Here is a 23,335-nt window from a genome sequence, read left to right as displayed (position 1 = left end):
AGTACCACTGGTTAGACACTATAAAAGATGACACTGGAATGACCATGGTAGATCTAAAGAAGGCTGTGCAAGACACAGGGCCATGGATTTATAGAGCGGCCGAAAGTCGGACAGGACTGAATGGTTGACAATGTAATCCAAACATATTGTTTGCCTCATGTTGCCTACCCTTTTAAGATTTATTATTTCCAAAGTATTTTATATATTTTAATTCATATCTGTGCATGTTTATATTGAAAAAGGCTAACTCTTTTTTGATGTACAGAATGTGGAATGATGTGGTTATTCTATATAACATACCATCAGCTATTTTCTCTTTAAATTAGATTTTATATTTGTCTCTTACTTGACAAATGAAGCAATAAAGGGTAGGCAATATGTTTAGTGGGCATTCAACGTAGCCAGCATACCCATTCAACAACCCATGTTGTTGAATTGTAGTTTGTTAATTTATTTCTTTGATTTTTACAGGCATTTGCTCATAATTGCTAGTTTTTGAATATAAGGATAATACATTTAAAAAAGCTAATTTTGAATACTGTAAAAAAAAGTTCATAAATAATAAATGCCCATGCAAAAAAGAGAGTATATTCAAACTTAAAAATTTCAGGTAAATAATTAGCTAAAACATTGATAAATAGACAAAGATTTTAATATGGTGATAGACCAGAAATAATAGCATGATACCACTGAAGTGTATGAGTGCTGCCATTTTTCAACAATAATGTATTGGCTTATTAAGAATTGAATTAATTTTTATTTTTGTTGGAATGTAATTCCTGTCTTTAATTACAATGAACACTGGGTAGTATATTATTTTAAGTGTATTAGTATATTATTTTAAGTGTATTAGTATATTATTTTAAGTGTATTCTGCAATTAAGTTTCTGTTCAACATGAGTTGCTTTTAAATTACAGTGTTGGAGAAGTCGCTTGAGAGTCCCTCAGAGTGCAAAGAGAGTAGATAAGTCAATTCTAAAAGAAATGAACCCTGATTGTTCTTTGGAAGAACAGATACTGAAGCTGAAACTAAAAAAATGATTCATTAGAAAAGATCTGATGTTGGAAAAGATTGAAGGCGAAAGAAGAAGAGGATGGCAGAGGATGAGATGGTTAGATAGTGTCATCGATGCAATGAACATGAATTTGGGCACACTCAGGGATACATGGAGGACAGGAACCTGCTGTACTATGGTCCATGGTACCGCAGAGTTAGACATGATGTAGCAGCTAAATGACAACAATATGAGTAAAACAGATTGTAGTTCCAATATAATATAAAGTATGCAATTACTTCATTCTGGAAAAAAGTGAAAAAAATATATGTAATTACCATGGCTTATTTTTAATAAGCTTGCTTTTCCTAACTTAATAAAAAGGGCTCTCTCCTTCTGAAAAGAACTGTCAAATCTCAGCAAAAAAAGATTTAAGTTATAAAATGCTATTTAAAAAGCATATTAAAGAGAAGGATCCTGCAACATGTCTTAAGATGTCCCAGTACATGAAGTCCATTTATTGACCACAGTAGGGGCTGGAAACTCAGTTGCTAAGCAGAGCAATTGCTAAATGAAACTGTTTATGAACTTACTTCAACTTTCCTTTGCTTTATAGACTTCTGAAGGTTGTAAATGCAGGAATTAATCATTAAAGTTATCTTTTCATCACTGGCATAATTGCAAATAGTTGTTAAACGAGACAGTTGCTAAATGAAGACTACTTGTACTGAAAATCAGTAAAGTTGGATACTTTCCTACAGCTAATATATTCTATATGAACTTACATGAATTAATTAAAAAACACATAGCAAATATTTCAGAGAAGAGTCATGTAATGTTTTTTTCTTTCAAGGTTTGTGGTTTGAATAGGCAGAAGTGGGAAAGATTTTTACTGAACTTAACCATTCGGTAATATTGCAGTACAGTGTAAACTCTGAAGTTAGTGAAAAAACGTGTTCCCATACTATAAGAAGAAAAATTTAACAAATTGCTGTGGAACTCTCTACAGAGAAAACAACAAGTTAGATATTTCTGTTTTGCCCAAAATGTTCTTTATGGCCTTTTTCACCCATTGCCCTTTTTACCATTATTTTCCAGTTATGGGCTGGGTATTTTCAAAAATTGTAAACATTTGTGAGGACAACAGAAATAAGTTTTCTGAACTTTTGAAATAGTTCTGAAAATCTACCAGCTCCAAACTCCCTAAAATAATTCATATTGTTCAAATTTTTTTAAAAAAAGTTCTTTATTTCTGAAAACTAGCCAGGGTTTTATTGAAAGGCTTCATTCATAATTTAAAACAGAAGCAGGTAATTCATTTGTATCTAGCATAGGATTTTAAATATTAAAATGAAGGAATTGGTGCAAGAATAAGAAGGCTTCTTTTTAAAAAAATCAAGGCTTTCTGGGGATTTATTTTGTTATCTCATGTACATTGTCCATTTTACTATTCCACAGGAATTTATTTAGAAATTTAGAAAATATTACATTAATGATTCTCAGCAATTTGTTGCCAGTTTTTCATAGCACAATTTGTTCTGGGTTTGAAAAGTAGCTTCCGATGCTGCATTTAAATTCGCTTACAAACCTCACTGCTTGCAAGCTCAACAGAGACAAAAGTATACATTCGTTTACTATTTTTGTCTAAAAGTTATTGTACTTTTAAAAATAGTTTTCAGCCTGAAAATAATGTTTTGGATGAAAAAGATATAGTAGATTGTTATTTTTTGTAATGACTTGACAACAGTGCTTTTTATGCATGTGAATGATGTATAATAAAGTTTAAAATGAAAGAAAAATGATGTGTAAGCAATGCAAACTGTTTTTTAAAAATTTATTCCATGTTTCTGTTATGCAAATACTGTCTAAATATCATCCATTCAGTTTTTAACATTACATTGATCTGAATTTTCTATTTGGATATCTGAATTCATTTTAATAATCTGAAAAAGATTATTTTTCAGATTAGAAATATATTTGTGACTTCAAAGTGTTGATTCCAAGTTGTCTAAAACTATTAAATGAAGTCTCATTTTGATTTGAAAACTTAATTTCCATAGTGTTGCCTTTGATTCACCTTCAGACTGAATATTTATGCAGTTCTAATCACTACTTAGAACATAATTGGTCTCTTTTATGTATTATGGTATAAAACCTAATTAGGATTGCTTGGTATAGTAAAGCAGGTACACTATCCAGAATTATCATGTTTATTGTTAAGGAGCATAGTGTCTTTATAGATGGTATATGGAATAGGACCATGTAAGCATTCAAAAGATGGAGGCCACAAATTGATACCTTAAAATCAGCATCTCTCATCAAAGCATAAAGGATTGTCATGTGAAATGCTCCTATCAAGCTTTAGTAGGTTTATGCATTTAGTCATTGGAAGACAGCTTTTGAAGAAGTTTAAGAAGCCCTCCAAAAGAAACAGCAGTTTTTTAAAATATTTTGATGACAGGTGCTTCACTTGCACTAACATGTTTTGTGAAATGCCTCTTGGATGCTTTGTAAAGCTTAGCAGGGAAACATCCAGTTCAAATAAAGTAGATTTTTTTTTTAAAAAAAAGCTACGTAGGATGGTTTGCTTTATTTCAGTCTACTTGGAAACACATTTTATATACATACAGAAATGGCAGAATATATTTCAATTTTTTTAAAAAAAATCATCAGCCCTAATACCTATAAGTATAATTTGAAATTTATCTTATGACTTTAAAAATCTCTTTTAAAAAAATTTCCAAAATAGAAAGTGTGAATATTTTTATAATAAGTGAAACTGTCAAAGTTTAAAACAAGTGGACAGTATGGTTTGTTAATGGTGCTTATTAACTTAAATATTCTCTTGGACTCTCTGCATTTTAACTTTCTGCAAAATAAACTAGTGAGCCCTGGCTGAGTAGCTATAATATTGAGTTGTGGGAAAAGGTTTTATATAGAATGAAACTTTTGATGTTAACAATTAACATAGAAATTGATGCATTACTTTATTGTTGTTTTCCGGGTGCGATTCAAGGTATTAATTATGACCTTTAAAGCGCTCCATAGCTTAGGCGCAGGGTACCTGCGAGACCACCTACTGCCACCAGTAGTCTCCCACCATCCAGTACGATCCCACAGAGTTGGCCTCTTCAGGGTGCCGTCGGCCAGACAGTGTCGGCTGGTGACCCCCAGGGGGAGAGCCTTCTCTGTGGGAGCACCTTCCCTCTGGAATGAGCTGCCCCCGGAGCTTTGCATAATCCCTGACCTCCGGTCCTTCCGACGTGCCCTAAAAAGTTGGCTTTTCCAGCAAGCCGGCCTGGCCTGTTAATTTTATCTCATTTTTAAAATGTATTGTCCTATAAATTGGGTTTGTTTTTTGGATATGTATTTAATTTCTTTTTAACTTTCGGGATGTGTGTTTTTTAATGTTGTACACTGCCCTGAGTCCTTTGGGAGAAGGGTGGCATATAAATCCAATAAAACAAACAAAACAAACAAACATTGTCTTGCACTTTATTGTGCATATCAACATTATCCATTTACCTGTTTGATGTATGCTCAGAATTTGCTATGATTGCAAAAATGCAAATGCTTGAGGCATTAGAGCCGCATACAATTAAAATCTCTGCTTTTAAAGGTGTATGAGCGGCCACTGTTATCTGCAACTATTGTCATAATAGCAACTTTGCCTTTGGCATATTTAATAAACTCTTTCATGTATTTTCTTTAGAGGAAAATACATTTATATATAATTAGCTTAATCCTCAGGAAAAAAAAATAGTGCCACACTCACACAAAAATGTGTTATATTGTGTTTTTTTGAGTTTGGATGGTTGGTTTTGTCAGTACTGGCTTAGACACATATTTTATGTGGTGCTTAACAACATTAACATACTGTTGGTTTTTATTTAGAACTTAATGCCGTCCTTGCTAAATCAGATCAAGACCCATCTTTTTCACTGTGATTAACCAGATACCTATTTTTCTTTTTAATGTATTTTTAATTAGAATTTTGAAGAAAATATAAAATCAGAGAAAGGGAAAGGGAGTAGTATGCAAATGAGTAAACAAGGATCTTATCATAAATATTATAATTTTACATTGTATCACTGTAAATATAATTTTACATTGTATCACTGTAAATAAATGAATATTTTATATCATTTAAAAAGCCTGAAAATCTCCTTTAAACTGTAATCAAAACAAGGTTAGCACAGTATAAATCATAAAATGAAACTGAATATATGCAGTAAATATTCACAATTCCACAAATCACAGAATTGATTTTTTTTCCTCTTCCACACATATAACTTACAGGTAGCCCTCGACTTATGACCACAATTGAACCTAAGATTTCTGTTGCTAAGTGAGACATTTGTTAAGTGAGTTCAGCCCCATTTTACGATCTTTCTTGCCATAGTTGTTAAGTGAATTGCAGCAGTAGTTAAGTTACTAACACGGTTGTTAAGTGAATCTGGCTTCCCCAATGACTTTGCTTGTCAGAAAGTCACAAAAAGGGATCACATGATCTTGGTACACAGCAATTGTTATAAATATGAACCATTGGCCAAGCATCTGAATTTTGATCATATGATCGTGGGGATGCTGCATGGATCATAAGTATGAAAAACTGTCATAAGTCACTTTTTACAGTGCTGTAGTAACTTTGAACATCATTAAACGAACTGTTATAAGTCGAGGACTACGTGTACATGCACATGTGAAGGTCTTTTGTATATGCATATTTATCACAAGCATAATCTGATACTAGCCTGAGGATAGCAAAATTGACTTTTAGATAAAAATTCTAAAAAAGGATTTATTGTCATGCTGCATATGGTGCTACAGGTAATCAGTGAGAAAAATTTGACTTTCCTTTTTGCAAAGCAGGAATGTCATTCTTGCCTAATAGTTTTGCCTAAGATATTTCCAAATACTGAAGCCAAAAGATAAATGCTATATATTTATGTATAAATAAACTTTGGGTTGTCCATAGGAAAGCTAAAAGTATCCTTGACCTGTCTTTCACCGATGAACCATGCTTTTTGCAATACTTCTAGTAGCCAAATTCAGACACCTTTTTTGTATTGTGTTTCTTGGTTTCGTATTTTTCAGCTGTTATAGTGCTGTAGCTCTTTTATATTTCTTTGCTGCTGTACTGTTGTATTTGTAATAACTTCTTTTTAGCAATTGCTAGCCAGACTATATTATTAAAAATGGTATTATTTAAACTTGAAATAATGTTCTGTTGCATTCATTTTATTACAAAGATTTGTATGCTGCTTTAGTCATTTGATTCCAAGCAGTTCACAAGAAACAAGATACAAATACTATAATCATAACAAAGTAACAAAATAGCAAAAGCATAATTATATCATCATCAACCTCATCATGATTTATAATATTATGTTCCTGTTAAACTACAAATTTATTACATTAGTCAAAATAGTATTGCTTTTTAGGCTCACCTACAAAGCAAGTTTGTTTACTAGAATGCAATGTAACAACATTGTTAAGGGATTTAATCACATGTAAAATTTCCCAAGGTGTTTAAATGACATTATTGAGCAGGTTAATAGGCATTTTCTAGAAACTGTTTACAATGTCTAGGTTAACTTCACAGCACTATAATTCAAACAGAGTGAAATAAGCAATAATTGTCAATTTAGTTTCCATACAAAAAGTCTTTGATTGTTGTATGTCTTCTCTGATATTGGCCTGCCTCTAATAATTTATATAAGAACCTCTTTAGTAATGCTTCATATAGGAATTTATACTGGAATATTTTCATTTAAAATCCCTGAATATTCCATTACAGTTATTTGCTATAAGGTTCAGGTAACTGTTCTATCATCTGAATTTATTTAATATCTTTTGAAGAGAATGGCTTATAAATTCATACATAAGTGGAGTAGAAGATGAGTTTGCCCTTTTTAGCCTTTATATATTTACCTCAGGGGAAGATTGTATCCTTTGCTTCTGGTCTTTTAAATTTTACCTATATTTTACTTATAAATCTACCCATTCTAGAAAACAGAATATATGTTAAATGATTATAATCACTAACTTAAATTGTATATTTGACATAATAATTTTCAAAAAGTAACTGTATTTGAGGACTTTTACTGTAGATTAAAAAATGATTGGTATGAGTTTAAAATCTAAAAACGAAACAAACTGTGCTGCTTTATGGGGAAAATGAGGTGTAAACAGCAACAGTACCATGTCGTCAGCTATACAGAATTTGTTAGTACTTTAGAAAATGTTGTAGTTGACTGGTACTATTTAGGCTTTCTTTCAAATTTGATATATATATATCAAATTTGTTTTCATATATATCTGGTTTTGTTGTATTCGGGTCTTTTCCCGTGTAGGATTGAGATTGTCTTGGCAACGTTTCGGCAAGATCTCACTTGCCATCTTTAGGCTGCTGTCTTTGACTTAAAATGCGACCGGAGCTGCCGTCTTTCTGTAAATCTTGGTGGGAGGGGATGGGCTGCTGGCTTTGTTTCAGTAAGTGGGATGATTGATTGTGTGGTTGTATCATGATTGGTATATTGGTGCTGATTGGTGCTGGCTGTGTGTGCATTGTTGTTTTGTATTGTAACGGCTTGGGTGGTGGTGGGGTGTTCATTTGTTGACACCACCCAGGCCATTATAATACAAAACAACAATGCACACACAGCCAGCACCAATAGTGAATGGTATTGATGAAAATGAGGTCTAGGTAGATTGTTTTCTTCTTATTTCCTGAGTCCAGGGAAGTTCTCAGTTTCAGTATTTTCACCAATATCATTAATCAGTTTTAGCCACTAGCTGATCTGATGAATCTATTCTGAGTTACTACATTATCTTAAACTATAAATTCACTGTAATAAAAATAGAACAAATATTGTGTCACTGAAGTAACTTTAAATAACATCAAACAAAGGAAAACATGTTTAAAATACATCACTAGAACCCATTGTGTACAGTACTTATTTACCATTGTGCAAATAGTCCCTACAAAGATTACCTCGGCAGTTATATTAACACAGGAAGTTTTATTGCTAACAATAAGAGTGATTTGTCAGAACTATCCAAATGACGAATATTCCTATGATCAAACCTAAACAATAAAACAGAATGATCATGCCTTTTGAAGGCAATGGCTATTATAGTCTTAAATATCTTGAGAGTGTCAGGTGATAGTTCATAAGGTAGAAGGGCTGCTTCAGAGAGTTCCAGCCCTTGTTAATAGTCATGTGAGAGAAAAGAGCATTAAATAGCCTTTTACCATGATTTAAGTAGAAGTGAATCAGCCAGCAGAGCTGATGTGGTTACCTGCTTAAACACTGAACTTTATGTCAGTAAGGCTCAAGCAATACAAAAATGTTTGACACTTATCAGTTGATTTATGTTGATCTTTTCTTCTTACAGTACATATGTTTCATTATTAAATGTAACCAATTGTTATTTATATATTTATCTCATTGACTTTTTTTTTCTTTCTGATTTTCAGGAACAGGCACTTTTGGGCGGGTTCACCTGGTGAGAGAGAAGGCTGCTAAATGCTACTTCGCATTGAAAGTAATGAGCATTCCAGATGTTATTCGGCTAAAACAAGAACAACATGTACACAATGAAAAATCTGTTTTGAAAGAAGTGAATCATCCATTTCTAATCAGATTGTAAGCTTCATCTTCTCAGTTCAATCACAATCAATTGTAGCAGTCAAAATCTTTGGGTGACAAATTTTCAAATTTTTATTTCCATATTCAACACTAACTAGGAAGCCTATTGAATAAGAAAAATGAAATATATACATCATAAATATTTTATCTCTGTTTGCTTTTCCAAAAAGGTGTGATATGTGATTTTTACAGCATTGCTCAGGATGGATTGACTGTCCTTCAGAGTACATTAATTGTTATAGTTGTGTATAATGTATATATTTAAGCATTTTTCATGGATAAATATGTGTGCATATGAATGCATATACATATGCATGTATACAGTATGTTTCTGAAAAATATCTTCTTTGTGCATTCAGCTTGCTTTTTGACATAGTTTTATCATGGCATAAATCTTGATAGTTTTATTCCTAGGAGAGGCTCAAAACTTTTCCTGCCTGAAAGGTGAAGAAGGTGTCTGTGTCTCCAGTTTTAGCTATGAAAGATTTTTAAGAATTCTGAAAACATCTGAAATGGTTGAATGGGTACTGTGGAACAAAAGTAGAATCTGTAAATACCACTTTCTCCTTGTTTACAAGAAGAATGTCCACAGGATAATTCCAGTTGTATACTTTTTTGATGGAAACCAAGAATGATTTACTGTATTCCCGGTAGACTTTTGTGACAGTTGACAGTACAGTTATTCCTTTTGTAGATAAGAAATGAGTACATGAATGAAAGTTCATGCTTTCAGTAAGTAAAATTACATCCATTTTGAATGTTTTCAAAAATATAGCAGTTTTGTGTAAGAGTTGGTACATGCCTTCATTAAAAGTAAATAATTTAGAGATACTTTTAAGCATGGGGGGAAATGGTTACACATTCAGTGTTTTAATGAAGTATTTGCTGATAAATGCATTGTGTTGACAGTGCACAAAATACAATTCCCTCTGTTTGAAACTACAGGAAATCTGTTTCTGTATATGGCTCATTACTTTTTTAAAAATATCTTGTGGTAATGGGTGGAGTAATGCATACTACCGGAAATATCAGAATTTCACAAGTTAAACTATAAACAGAGGAGTTATAAGTACATATTGCAAAAGTAATTTCAACATAACAAGATTATATCCTGATAAGATGAAACTGACAAAGAGAACAAAGCAAGCTCAGGTGAAAATGCATTTCTTGCCTACCAGTAATGACTCTGAGAAATAAACATGTAAAATTGATGGCAGAATTAATTTTTGTACAGGTTACTGATATATTTCTTGAGTGCTCCTCAACCATTTTTTTTTCAAAGTATTAATTCATTGTTAAGTGAGTGAAGAGAATAAATAGAAGTACATTGGGATAATACATTTATTGGGGTATTTCCAGCAATAGTTTTATGCTAATGCAGGATCTGGCAAACTGTGGCCATTTGGATCTTGTCATCTATGATGACTAACTGTGTTGATCCAATGCTGAAACCTGGATCTACAAATTTCTAAAACATATGGAGCTACTACTCTTGTCTATTGTTTGCCCATATCTTTAGGCAAAATTAACCTTATTTTTTTATCTTAGACATTTTCTGAAATAGGTAATATTTTAAAAATGGAAACAAAAGGAACTGATAGCAAAAACAGCTGCAAATGTCCTCTGTTGTTGTTGTTGTTGCTTTCCTTGTTTAATAAATATACAATGGGATCTACCCAACGAAGGACAGCTGTGTATAAACAACAACTATGGAAAATATTTAAATTTAGCCAAACCCCAAATCTCAAAATGGTATATAGAATATTCTGAACAACTATTCATAGTAGAGAATGAGCTTTATTTTCTTGCCAGAACATTTCATTTTTAATTGTTTCAGTTGCATATGTGGAATTGGGAAATCCTGCATCAAAAATAAAAGCAAAAATAAAACAAAAAATCAGAAGGAAAAATTTAAAACTTAACACATTCATAAAAACACATTACAAAGATAAAATAAATTGAATATGGAAATTATAACCAATGGGTTTGAACTTGGTAGCATTCTTATATGGATAACTTACTTTCCTAGCAGAATATATGGTGTTACATTCCTGCTAAGATTATTTAGAGAGTAATAGCATTTTAATGTGATGGATCTGTCCTCAATGTAAGAGTTGGAAACTGATCCTTATGATTATTTTTTACTATACCTTGTGAAACTGAACTTCAGGTTTTTTTCCCCCATTCAGCTGAAGTTCTTATTCAGAGCTTCATATATTTAAATGTTTGCAAAGCATATTTTTACTAATGTGTTCTCTTTATCTAGTCTTACGACTTGTGTGGAGAACAGATCACATTTTAGGTCAAATTTATGCAGCAATATTGAACATTCAAAGGGTTCACAAACTTTTAAGCAACACTATAAGTATACAAAGAATTCCATACAGGAAATGCATATTAAATTTTAATACATGTGGAGAAATTCATGAATTTCAGTTCATCTATGTCCTCAGCTTGGGAACTGTATCATTTATAGCAGGTTTTGACCCACTCAGCAACTTTGTATTTCATTTAATTCTTTTGTTTTGTTCTCTGGTAATTGTACTTCAACCTTGATGCAGAATCACAAAGACTCAGTGAATTAAGCATCTATCTTTGTAAATTAATTTTTAAAAATTGCAGTGATTATGTTTCTCTACTTGGCTTCAGATTTCTTTGCTCCTTTGCCTGTAAGTGTGTGGGACTCCTTTTCAAGACCAAGCTAGAATGTTTCTGTCAACATTTAGTCATGTTATGAGTAAACCCAGCGGTTTTATTGGAGGCCCTGGAATAAAAAAAAGTATTTTAAATTTCTAAGTCTCAGCAATATTAGATCTTAATTGAAAGTATGCAATTTAAATTGAATTCTATAAATTTTAAGTTTAAAATTTCAGGTCTATAAATAATTGTCATTTTACTAATATATTGAATTTTTAAAAACTGAATCTGCTTTTATTATTACAGATATTGGACTAATCACGATGATCGGTTTCTGTATATGTTGATGGAATATGTACCTGGAGGTGAACTTTTTAGCTATCTACGCAATATGGGACGCTTTAATAACAGCACTGGACTATTTTACTCTGCAGAGATAATTTGTGCAATAGAATACCTCCATTCAAAAGAAATTGTTTACAGAGACTTAAAACCAGAAAATATTTTATTAGACAAAGAGGGGCATATCAAACTCACAGACTTTGGCTTTGCTAAAAAGCTTGTTGATAGGTAAGTTATTTGATACTGACTGACTTTTTTCCAGGGGAAAATGGGTAGAAAAAATGAGTTTTTTCATCAGACTGACAGCATCGAACATACAATGATTTGTACTGTTTATTTTAACCTTCCTAACTGAAAATTCGTAGCACACATTAATTAATTGATTATATGCTGTCATCAGTATCATTTCTTAACCTGATCCTTAAAGTATTCCAATGCTGCACTCATCACCTTGTAACACTCCATCTACCAAATTACTTGTAATTCTTCTCTTTTGTTTCCTGTAACATACATACATAATTAAAATATCCAAGCAATATTTTCCAAGTGCAAATGCATAAAAGAAAAAAAGCTGTACTAACATAAAAGTGTGATAAACGGAATTTATATCAAAGCTTTAAATTGAAGAATTTTAATCATACAGCAACACTTTTGTTTTTTAACAAAACATTGTAAAGAAAGCCAAACACACCATGAAAGCCGATCATTCCATAATAAAGTCATTCAATTAATTAGTTTAGAAATATTTGAATATTAATTTTTGAGATCATTCCATAATAAAGTCTTCAATTAATTGGCTTAGACATTTTTGAATATTAATTTTTGAGAAATTTAAAAAATATATATTTACTATAATTAATTGAAGAAAAGTTATTTTTTTCAATTAGAGTAAAAATATTCAGATTGAGTTTTTAATTTATGTTAAAGCTAATTTTGGGGGGCTTTTACAGTAATGCTATGACAACTGATGGGCTGAAAGCTTTTTTCACAATGATTTATTCCCCTATTTCCCCTACTTTTCAGCTTTATACAATACAATAGCAGAGTTGGAAGGGACCTTGGAGGTCTTCTAGTCCAACCCCCTGCCTAGGCAGGAAACCCTATACCGTTTCAGACAAATGGCTATCCAACATCTTCTTAAAGACTTCCAGTGTTGGGGCATTCACAACTTCTGGAGGCAAGCTGTTCCACTGATTAATTGTTCTAACTGCCAGGAAATTTCTCCTCAGATCTAAGTTGCTTCTCTCCTTGATTTGTTTCCACCCATTGCTTCTTGTTCTACCCTCAGGTGCCTTGGAGAATAGTTTGACTCCCTCTTCTTTGTGGCAACCCCTGAGATATTGGAACACTGCTATCATGTCTCCCCTAGTCCTTCTTTTCATTAAACTACATACCCAGTTCCTGCAACTGTTCTTCATATGTTTTAGTCTCTAGTCCCCAAATCATCTTTGTTGCTCTTCTCTGCACTCTTTCTAGAGTCTTCATATCTTTTCTACATCATGGTGACCAAAACTGAATGCAGTATTCCAAGTGTGGCTTTACCAAGGCATTAAAAATGGTATTAACCTTTCACGTGATCTTGATTCTATCCCTCTGTCAATGTAGCCTAGAACTGTGTTGGCTTTTTTGGCAGCTGCTGCACACTGCTGGCTCATATTTAAATGGTTGTCCACTAGGACTCCAAGATCCCTCTCACACTTACTACTGTTGAGCAAGGTGCCACCTATACTGTACCTGTGCATTTCATTTTTCTTGCCTAAATGTAGAACCTTACTCTTTTCACCATTGAATTTCATTTTATTAGATAGTGCCCAATGTTCAAGTTTGTCAAGATCCTTCTGTATCTTAAGCCTATCTTCTGGAGTGTTAGCTATTCCTGCCAGCTTGGTGTCATCTGCAAATTTGATGAGTTTCCCATTTATTCCCTCATCCAAATTATTGACGAAGATGTTGAAGAGTACTGAGCCTAAAACAGAGCCTTGGGGTACTCCACTGCATACTTCCCTCCATGTAGATGCAGTTCCATTGAGGACTACACGTTGAGTGCGGTTGGTCAGCCAGTTACAAATCCATCTGGTTGTGATGCTGTCTAACCCACATTCTTAAGTAGTAGGTTATGGTCTACCTTATCAAATGCCTTACTGAAGTCCAAGTAAACTATATTGCCAGCAGTCCTCTGGTCCACTAATTTTGTCACTTTATCAAAGAATGCAATAAGATTAGTCTGGCATGATCTGTTTTTGACAAACCCATGTTGGCTTTTGGCTATTACTTTGTTTACTTCTAGGTGTTCGCTAATTCATTGCTTGATTATCTTTTCAAGAATCTTTCTTGGTATTGAGGTCAGGCTGATAGGTCTGTAGTTTCCTGGATCTATTTTTTTCCTTTTTTGAAGATGGAAACCACATCAGCTCTTTTCCAGTCCTCTAGCAGTTCCCTGGTGCTCCGGGATCTCTGAAAGATATAGTGCAGTGGTTCTGAGATCTCGTCTGCCAGTTCCTTCAGAACCCTGGGGTGTAATCCATCTGGTCCTGGTGATTTGAACTCGTCTAGGGTAGACAGCTGCTCACTTACCATTTTCTTCCCTATTTCAACTTGTGTTCCTAATCTGATTTTTCTGGTGCTGTTTTTGATAGGTTGGACTGTTTTATCCCTTTGTGTAAAGACAGATGCAAAAACATGAATTAAATAGTTCTGCTTTCTCCCTGTTGCTTGTCACCTTCTTGTCACTTTCTCCCAGCAATAGACCAATTGTTTCCTTAACATTTTTCTTGTTTTTAACATGTTGGAAGAAGCTTTCTTTTTGTTATTTTTTACTTTTGTGGCAAGCCTTTCTTCATTGTGAGCCTTAGCTTTCCTCACTTCATCTTTACAGACTCGGACTATTTGCTGATATTCTGCCTTAGTTATGTCCCCCTCTTTCCACTTTTTATACTTATCTTTTTTTTTCTTTCAATTTGTCAGAGAGTTCTTTATGCAGCCATGCTGGTTTCTTTTGGGAGCTGTTATTTTTCTTCTTCTTTGGTATTATGCTAGACTGGGCTTTTGTAATCTCATTTTTCAAAATTTCCCAAGCTTCTTGAGTTGTTTTCCCCTTGAGGATTGTCATCCATGGCATTCTTCCCAAGCTCTCTCTAAGTTTATTGAAATTAGCTTTCTTAAAGTCCAAGAATCTACTTTTACTTTGTTCTACTACTTGTGTTTGTATGATGTTGAATTCCAGTATTGAATGGTCACTTGCCCCCAGGGTTCCTGTGGCTGAGTGCTTGAGAATTTACTTCAAATTTATCTTGTGTTTGAATATGCTTTGATACCCAAGTTTAACTTAGCTTCATTGACACAATCAGACACTTATCATTTACAAAAAAAGAATCAATTTATTTAAATACTAAAAATTCTCTCCTCCCCACCTTCACTCTCAAAAGGGGATGCTTAGTTAAGTGATCTAATTGCAAAGTTCAGAGTGCTTGAGCAAAATTCCATTGTCAAAAAGAGATTAATAGTAATATTAAATCAGTTTAATACATACAAGAAAAACTTCGTTTCAAACCATCTGAATGCTAAATAAACATTTTGCTTTCAATAATAGTGAAGCAGTTTTAGAAATAAATCTATGGATCACACAGCGAACAAATTTTACAGAACAAAATGTTATTGTGGGCAAATTGATATTTTTGTATTAGTTTTTCCTTTTAGTTCAGGATGGTGGGGAATGGAAGGATTTATACTCCTTGCAGACAGCTGGTCATTTGCATTTTTAATTAGCAAGTCATTCAGGCCACCTGGAAGTTTATCTGTGTCATCAAGATCACCTGAGTGATGTATATGGGTGTGGAGCCTTCTTGGAACTGTTGAAAGGACTGTGTTACAGACTGGAGATAGGTGATGATGTATCCCTTCCCTCAGTTGAGAGAGGGATGTTCAGTTTTGACATTAGTGGCCTCTTTGATCCCTCTTTCAAACCAGTGGTCCTCTCTATCTTTTTTAAATGCTGAATTTTGATTTCTGTTCAATTTCCTTGGATTACCTCATTTTTAATACAAACTTTTATTTTTTTTTATTACCAAGGAGAAATCCTTTTAAGAATAAACTTTCCAGTTTATTATTGTTTTATAGAACTAATGACAAGAGCATATTTTATAGTAAGTGAAGAAATTAATAATTTCCCCCTATGATGGGCTTGTGATGGGCTCATTTGTATATCAACAAAAAAAGTTTGTGAAACCTGTATGCCATAATGTGATACTAAAATCAGATTATAGAATATAACTGTTACAAATCCTTAAACATAAAACTTGATAGTCAATAATCAAAGGATATAGGCTATATCTCAAAGAACAAGAATTTATTATTTTGCACTACTCAGATGATCCTGAGGACACAGATAAACCTCCAAATGGCCTCAATGACTCTTTAAAAGAATGCAAATGACCAGTTGTCTGCAAGGAATATAAATCCTTCCATTCAGTCAGAGCTGAAGAAGATTCTTGGATGAGAAGCAAAACGTCTTCAAAGAAAAACAAGAAAGTCAAGTTTCCTCTTGAAAAAAGCACCTTTACTACGACTCCTGTGGACTTATCAAATTTGGTACTCAACTCATTTTGAATTGAAAATTTTATCCCAGTACTCATCATTTGTTTGGTACTCAACACTCAAGCTAGAACTTGTCAATATTGGCTGCCTTGTAACTTATTACATTATTCCTTATGGGAAAAATTGTTTTATATTCATTACTTTTCATACTCCTTGAAGCTCCCTAAACCAATTAGCAATGAGTATCCACATACGACTGTAGTTAAATAGCTTGCTTTCACAATAGCGGAAGGCAAACTTATCTGAAATAACTTTCCCTCTGTCTTTAACATTTAGCAACATACAACCATATGAAACCTTGTATAATTAACTCCAGGATTCTCTGAAATATACATGAATGCTTCAGCATACCAAATTATATGAAAAGTGTTACTAGAAGGTAGAAAATGTTAAGATGATATTACGTGGATAAAATAGGATCTTAGGAAAATAAAGAATGACAAGTTAGGGCTCCTACAATCACAATGTTTGACTTGTCAACAGCCATACAATATTTTTTGGATTTCATATCCAGTTATTGTGTAGGTTGTAAAGTTTTGGTAGCAAAATAGAATGGACTAACATCATTAACGTATTTTCCATAGGGATACATTTACCAATATTTTTTTTTAACATCCAATTTTGTCTTTGTTTTATATGACCAAGATTACATTCCATGAGTATTAACAGGATTCCTTAGTATCATTTATCAGGATATTTATTGTAATTCAGATTATATAAAGGAGAAATCATTGTATGACAAGAGAACTAACAAATAGCTTCTGACTGTATTCTTATGAGGTCGAAGCTTCTGAATTATCTTCCAATGCATTCTTACACTGTTAATGACTGTTCTACAAAGTATTCATACTCCCTAAATAGTCACTGCAGATTTCTGTAATTGTCCTGAGGAGTGGAAAAGAATAAAGTGGGAATGTAAATGACTAAAGAGCACTTCATGCTTAATATATGCTGTTGACATCCTGTAGCATTTATCTATGTTTGTTTTTAAAGGATATGAATAAACAGTGTTTAAAGAAGACTTTCTATTATTATGTTTATGAAATCCAGCAGATGTCCTCCAGGTTATGAATGACTTGACAAATCTGGTCTCTCTTTCTGCAGGGTGAATCATTACTTGCCAATATGATTTTTTCAAGCTGCCTTGCATACTAAAGAAGTAATTATATGCAAATTTTCAATGGCATACACTCTATTGAACAGAAAGACTATCTTCTAAGTGACCAAACCTAAGATTTCTCTGTAAATCTCTCTCTATATATAAGCCAAATACCACTCACTCATCACGAAATCTCCAGAACTGTAAAGCCTACAAATTTGAAATTCTTTTCTTCTAGGTGCTCGCTAAGAAAGGATTTTTCGAAATGACCATCAAATCATCAGTATTTCTTAAACAGTATTATATTAATACATGTTGATGCTAAGGACATTCTACTCCCCCTCCCCACCTGAAAGGAACTCTGTTGCAACTGCCAGTTGCCTTATATGGGCGTGGCTAGCACGTAACTCATTTGGCCTGTGATCTGGCCCAATCACATGGTTTTGTAGTGAAGCACGGGTATCCAGCTAGTTATTTATATGTGACTGACAGACTTGTTTCATTGTTGGTTTTAAAAACAGACTCAAATCCAATATAACATATAAAGGGCTCATAATCATCCTTCGCAGTTGTCTTCATCTTTCATCTATTCATATTGCCTCTATCTTGTGGAAGACTTTTTTTCCATCAGATATTAAGATGAACAACGATAGAATTAAAAAGCACAAAGGCAACATCATGGGAAGTGTGTACGTATATAAAATTATATAGTAAGGTTTAGGTTAAGGTATTGCATGAGAATTGTTCAGACCTAGATTCAAGTTCACCCTCAGCCACAGAAACTCCCTTGGTGAATCTGGGTCAGTCTGTCATCAAAGTGTTCTGGTGAAGATAAAATGGTGATTGAACTGGTTTTTTTTTTCCTTAGAAGAAAGGTAGAATATAAATCTTATAAAATATTATTAATAAATATTTATTAATTAATAAATATTTATTAATTAATAAATATTCCAAATAGAATATTCATGATGAATATGAATTAGCAGCAGGTTGTACTTCCAGTCCTATGTGGATCCTCTGAAGAAAAAGACAAGGAAATAAAGAGATAGAATTGATGAATATATTCTATAAATTCTTAATTGCCAGTCTCTTGAGGCTAGAAATGTTTATAGAAATGTTTACCCTAATCTTCCAAAATCTCCCACTAGATCAATGTTTCTCAACCTTGACAACTTGAAGATGTCCGGACTTCAACTCCCAGAATTCCCCAGCCAGCTTTGCTGGCTGGGGAATTCTGGGAGTTGAAGTCCAGACATCTTCAAGTTGCCAAGATTAAGAAACACTGCACTAGATCAATGAAAAGACATTGTTTTTCTTCCATAGATGGGGTAGTTCAAAGTGAATACAACTATATGGTTGCAGTTCTTCCCAATTTCTTTGACAGTAGATGTGATTGAATTTCATATGGATGAGATACTACAAAACTACAAATATGCTAATGGAGGAAATTCTGCTGCTAGTGAGAGAAAACATTAATTCATGCACACAGTATACAAAATTGGAATTTACAGTGTGATGCCTTGAACCTGGGAGATTCCCTTTATCCTTAAATGGGCAAGTCATTATTAAAATACTGTAGGAATTGATTGGTTACATCAGGCTCAAATGAAAACAAGTCATACTTCAGAATGACTAAGATACCACTAAAAAAATATTCCTTACTGAACTACCCTAAAAAAATAGTCTAGACAATAAGAAGACAGATGCCTGTTGCCTGATCGAAGCAAATATTTCCATGTTTGTAGTCAGAACACAACTCTTTATTTCAATGATTTTTCTTCTCTTAAAATGGTGTCATTTGTTCTTCATTTATAGAGAAAAAAAACAGTCGAATATATAAAAGTTGAACAAGGGAAAAGGAAATATTACGATAGTTGCAAAAGTAACATAAACCTGTACTAAAGGTATACGCAGAAGATATATTTGCATTTATTTGAAGTCAGCTTTAATCTAGAATAAATTAGATACGCATGGAATGCTGAAAACCCTGATTAAATAATAACAAGCATCGCTCCCTTATAAACTCTTTATAGTGTCTCAATAGTTGGTGTATGAATCATAGGTTTTTTAAATCATTGATTATTTTTTCAGTGTGATTACTTCTGTAATATAGCATTTTTGCTTAGAAAATACAGATTTGTTAAATACCTATAACTGTTGGTTTTTGTTTTACTATGGCGTATTATAGAATTTATTTATAATAATATTCACTGTGTTTTGTTTTTCTTTAGGACATGGACACTGTGTGGAACACCAGAATATCTTGCCCCAGAAGTCATACAAAGTAAAGGTCATGGAAGAGCAGTGGACTGGTGGGCCTTGGGCATTCTGATATTTGAGATGTTGTCTGGGTAAGGAAATCTGCAATTAAGAAAATGTAAATGTCTCAAATATTAATCTTATATTGTATATAAAAACAGTTTTGAAGACACAGAATAAACTTGTTTTGTATAATATCAAATACAATAAATATGCGAAATTTAACATTGTGGGACAAGAAGATACCAGGTTCCCCCCCCCACTTCCTCTCCCACAATTTGTTTTTTTGTAGAATCAAAATGGAATCTCAATGCAGTATACTGAAATCTGGCATTTACTATCGTGTTTCTCCGAAATTACGACATGTCCTATATTTTTCCTCTGGGCAAAAATATACACCCGCCCCAATAATAAGCCCCCTGTACAACCCCCCCTCCAGCCAGGCAGAGCGCCACTCACCAACCTAGAGATATCCCGAAGGCGCAAAGCCGCAGGAGCTGGGGGGGAAAGGGGGCAAAGGCGCTCACATTGCTTGACGCCTTTGGGATACCGCTAGGTTGGTGGGTGGCGCTGTGCCCAGCTGGAGTGGGGGGTTGCCAGGCAGCTGCTCTCACGAGCCAGGCAGAGCTCCACTCACCGACCCAGTAATATCCCAAAGGTGCTAAGCCACGTGGCACTCTGCCCGGCTAGAAAGAGAGGTTGCGCGAGCACTTGTTCTGCCTCCAGCTCGCATGCCTCCTTGCCTCACCATGCCCAACTCTCCCTGCAGGGCTGGGCCAGGGTGCCGCTGCCACCCTGCTGCTGCCATGCTCCGAGCATAACCGGCTTCAAAACTCAGGAGATCCGCTGCCGAGTCTTCTGGTAGTGGCCGCTCAGCGGATCTCCGGGGTTTGGAAGCCAGTTATGCTCGGAGCATGGCGGGGGCGGCGGCAGCAGGGCGGCGGTGGCGCCCTAGTCCTGCAGGGAGAGTTGGGCATGGTGAGGCAGGGAGGCATGTGAGCTGGAGGCAGAACAAGTGCTAGTGCAACCTCTCTTTCCAGCCGGGCAGAGTGCCATGCGGCTTAGCACCTTTGGGATATTACTGGGTCAGTGAATGGCGCTCTGTCCGGCTGGAAAGAGGCATTGCCAGGCAGCTGCTCATGAGTGTGGTCACCTCATGGTGGCTTTATTGCGCTGCTGCAACAGCGCAACACAGCCGTTTGCCCCTGAGGCTGTGCCCGGTTCTTCGGGTGCCCGCTCGCAAGAGAGCAGCCACCCGGCAATCCCAAACCAATAACCCTCCCCCCCACTGATAATAAGGGCCAAGCAATATTTGGGGGGGGGGTCAAAAGAAAATAAGGCCTGTCTTATTTTCGGGGAAACACAGTATATGATTAGACTAGTCATAACCAGTTTTGAGATTTAGATGAAACATATTTATATGCATTTCTTGGGTGATGGGATATATGCTATATTATAAGAAACTACACTAAAATCAAGAATGGCAAGTTAAGCTAGTAAATGAACAATGTATTTCGGACTAGCCCCAGTTCCAGGAGAATTTTTCTTAAATATATAAGGTACCCAGTATATTAAGATAATCTTATATATTCTGTTTCTGAGTTTTGGGGACTTATATTTACCAAATAACAAAATATTGCTAGCTTGTTTTGCCTGTTGGGTTGAGAATGCTACCACTTTTAGTTTCCAGCGTTTTAATTAGGGTTTTTTCTCTATGGGTCTTACATAGGAAAGAAATTGAATGTTATATGATCCTAGTCATACATTTAATCTATTAAGTGGTAGCATTCTCAGAGCAAATGTAGATGATCTCCTTGCTTTATTGCAAGCATTGTGAGAATGAAGTCTTAACATATTTCCAGGCCAAAAGTCCAGATACTTAGTTGGGATTTGGAACAGAATGTTTTTTCTTGTTACAGTTTCTTGACAATGACACAAAGTAGATTATTTGCACACTATCTTTGAAAGAAGATGTAGGAAAATGAATTTTATTTTATCGGTTACAATTATTCTTGTAGAAGAAAGTATCTTTTACAATTGAGTCAATTCTATCACAAAGCAACAAGCAAATAAATCAAGGCATTATTGTAGGAACTTTAAAAAAACTTGAGGTTACAGTGTTTTGCAGCATCTCCTTATATATGATTTTAAAATGCTTTTGTTTGTTTCAAAGTATTATTTCTAAGCCCTTTCAAATCTAATTAGATTTCACAGAAGCATATACATTTTAAAATGAATAACTAAAATTTTTGTACATATTTCACAGTTCTTCAAGCATACAGTTCTGTTTAAAACTCTGTGCTATAAACATGCATTTTAATTTATGGTAGTCAGTAGCTTGATAAATTTGCATATATCTTTAGATGCCATGTATATAATCCACAGTTTGCCATATGGCCATTGAACATTGTAGCATGGCACAAGAACTGAAAACTAGGAAATCTTTTGATTTCCTGGTTGTGAAGGCAGTCCTGCTGCAACATCTGTCATTCATTGATTGCCAGGGTTAATTTGGCTGCTGTGATTAGCTAACTTGGTGTATTCTTCCTCTCTCATGATAGGTGGCTAGAGGGGTGGGTTCTGGCTTCTTCTATGATGCTGGTTCGCTCAGGGCTGCTCTTCACACACACACTTGATGCGTGCTGCGCGCGCATGCAAAATAGTGAAAAAATTGCTTCAGTACATGCGCAGAAGCAAAAAAGAAGATGGCGGCACCTACAGCGCCACCCATAGAACCGTTTCACGGGCATGTTTGGCAGAGTTACTACCTACTTGGCTGAAGCGGTAGGAACCCACCTCTGGGTGGCTATATCCTGCCTCTTTACATGTCGCTCTAAACTCCAGTGGTGCCATTCTCCTAATTTAGTTCATTACTCCCATCTCCATATAATACAGCTTTTATTTTGGCCTCACAAGTGATCCTAGGTAATTTAGATTATCCAATAAACTACAGTTAAACATTTCATGGATCATTGCAATACAATGGGATAAGGGTATTGTATATATTTTGTTGTGGGAAAGTATTGTAAATGTAAAACAGGAGAAAGAGAATGTGCCATAATTATATACAGTGTAGCTCCTGACCCCTGCTTTTCTTTTCTGAGAAGCAGCAATGAAAATGCTATTTAATCAATTGCTTAAATGAAATGTAATTAATGATCAAATAATATGCATAAAGAATTTTTATTATGTCACTGTAGAATAGCAAAATATACTCTTTGCAATAAATTTTAATGACAGTATTCATCATTTTTGTGAATATTCACTGCTTTATTCACGATTTTTCCTTTCAATAATATGTCTTACAGGCAACTAGTTAGGCATTTTAAATATAGAACTTTGTCCTATACTTAATATCAAGAGAGATATTTTCTTACAAGTAAGTGACTAAAAGGCTGTTAAATTCAGGAATTTACTTCATTCTATACAGAAATATATTCAGTAAATATTAATTATAATAGCTACTGAATAACAAAAATACAGAAACTTTTAAGTAATTACATTTGTAAACCATAAATAAAATGAAAACTTGGAATATTAAATTAAACTAAGATCCTGTAGTTTTAGTCTTAACTTTCCTTTAAGATGGCAAAAACAAAACTGACTGAGATGTGTCTTGTATTACATAAATGCTTCCTAAATGAGCATTTATATAAAACTCTTGTGCAGAAAACAAAGGAAACCAGATAATTTTTTTTAAAATCCTAAATAAAATTTTAACTAATGCTCTTATGTTTGTATATATTATACTATTC

At 34.2% G+C, this 23,335-nt stretch overlaps 2 protein-coding genes across 2 annotated transcripts in view; one reads left to right on the top strand and one right to left on the bottom strand.

Moving 5' to 3' along the window:
* Nucleotides 1–23,335, bottom strand: part of LOC309389125 (uncharacterized protein) — an 811,977-nt gene that overhangs the window by 363,351 nt on the left and 425,291 nt on the right. The window lies entirely within an intron of this gene.
* The window catches only part of PRKX (protein kinase cAMP-dependent X-linked catalytic subunit), a 56,249-nt gene that overhangs the window by 21,246 nt on the left and 11,668 nt on the right, over nucleotides 1–23,335 (top strand). Inside the window, exons 2-4 of the mRNA XM_081947116.1 lie at nucleotides 8,479–8,647; nucleotides 11,594–11,857; nucleotides 19,553–19,672. Coding sequence (XP_081803242.1) covers nucleotides 8,479–8,647; nucleotides 11,594–11,857; nucleotides 19,553–19,672 — 553 coding nt within the window. The remainder of the gene's footprint in view (nucleotides 1–8,478; nucleotides 8,648–11,593; nucleotides 11,858–19,552; nucleotides 19,673–23,335) is intronic.

The sequence above is a fragment of the Natrix helvetica genome, assembly GCF_964273705.1.
Source record: "Natrix helvetica genome assembly, chromosome: 3".
NCBI lineage: Eukaryota > Metazoa > Chordata > Lepidosauria > Squamata > Natricidae > Natrix > Natrix helvetica.
The sequence above is the reverse complement of the archived record's forward strand: the minus strand, read 5'-3'. Positions and strand labels throughout refer to the sequence as shown.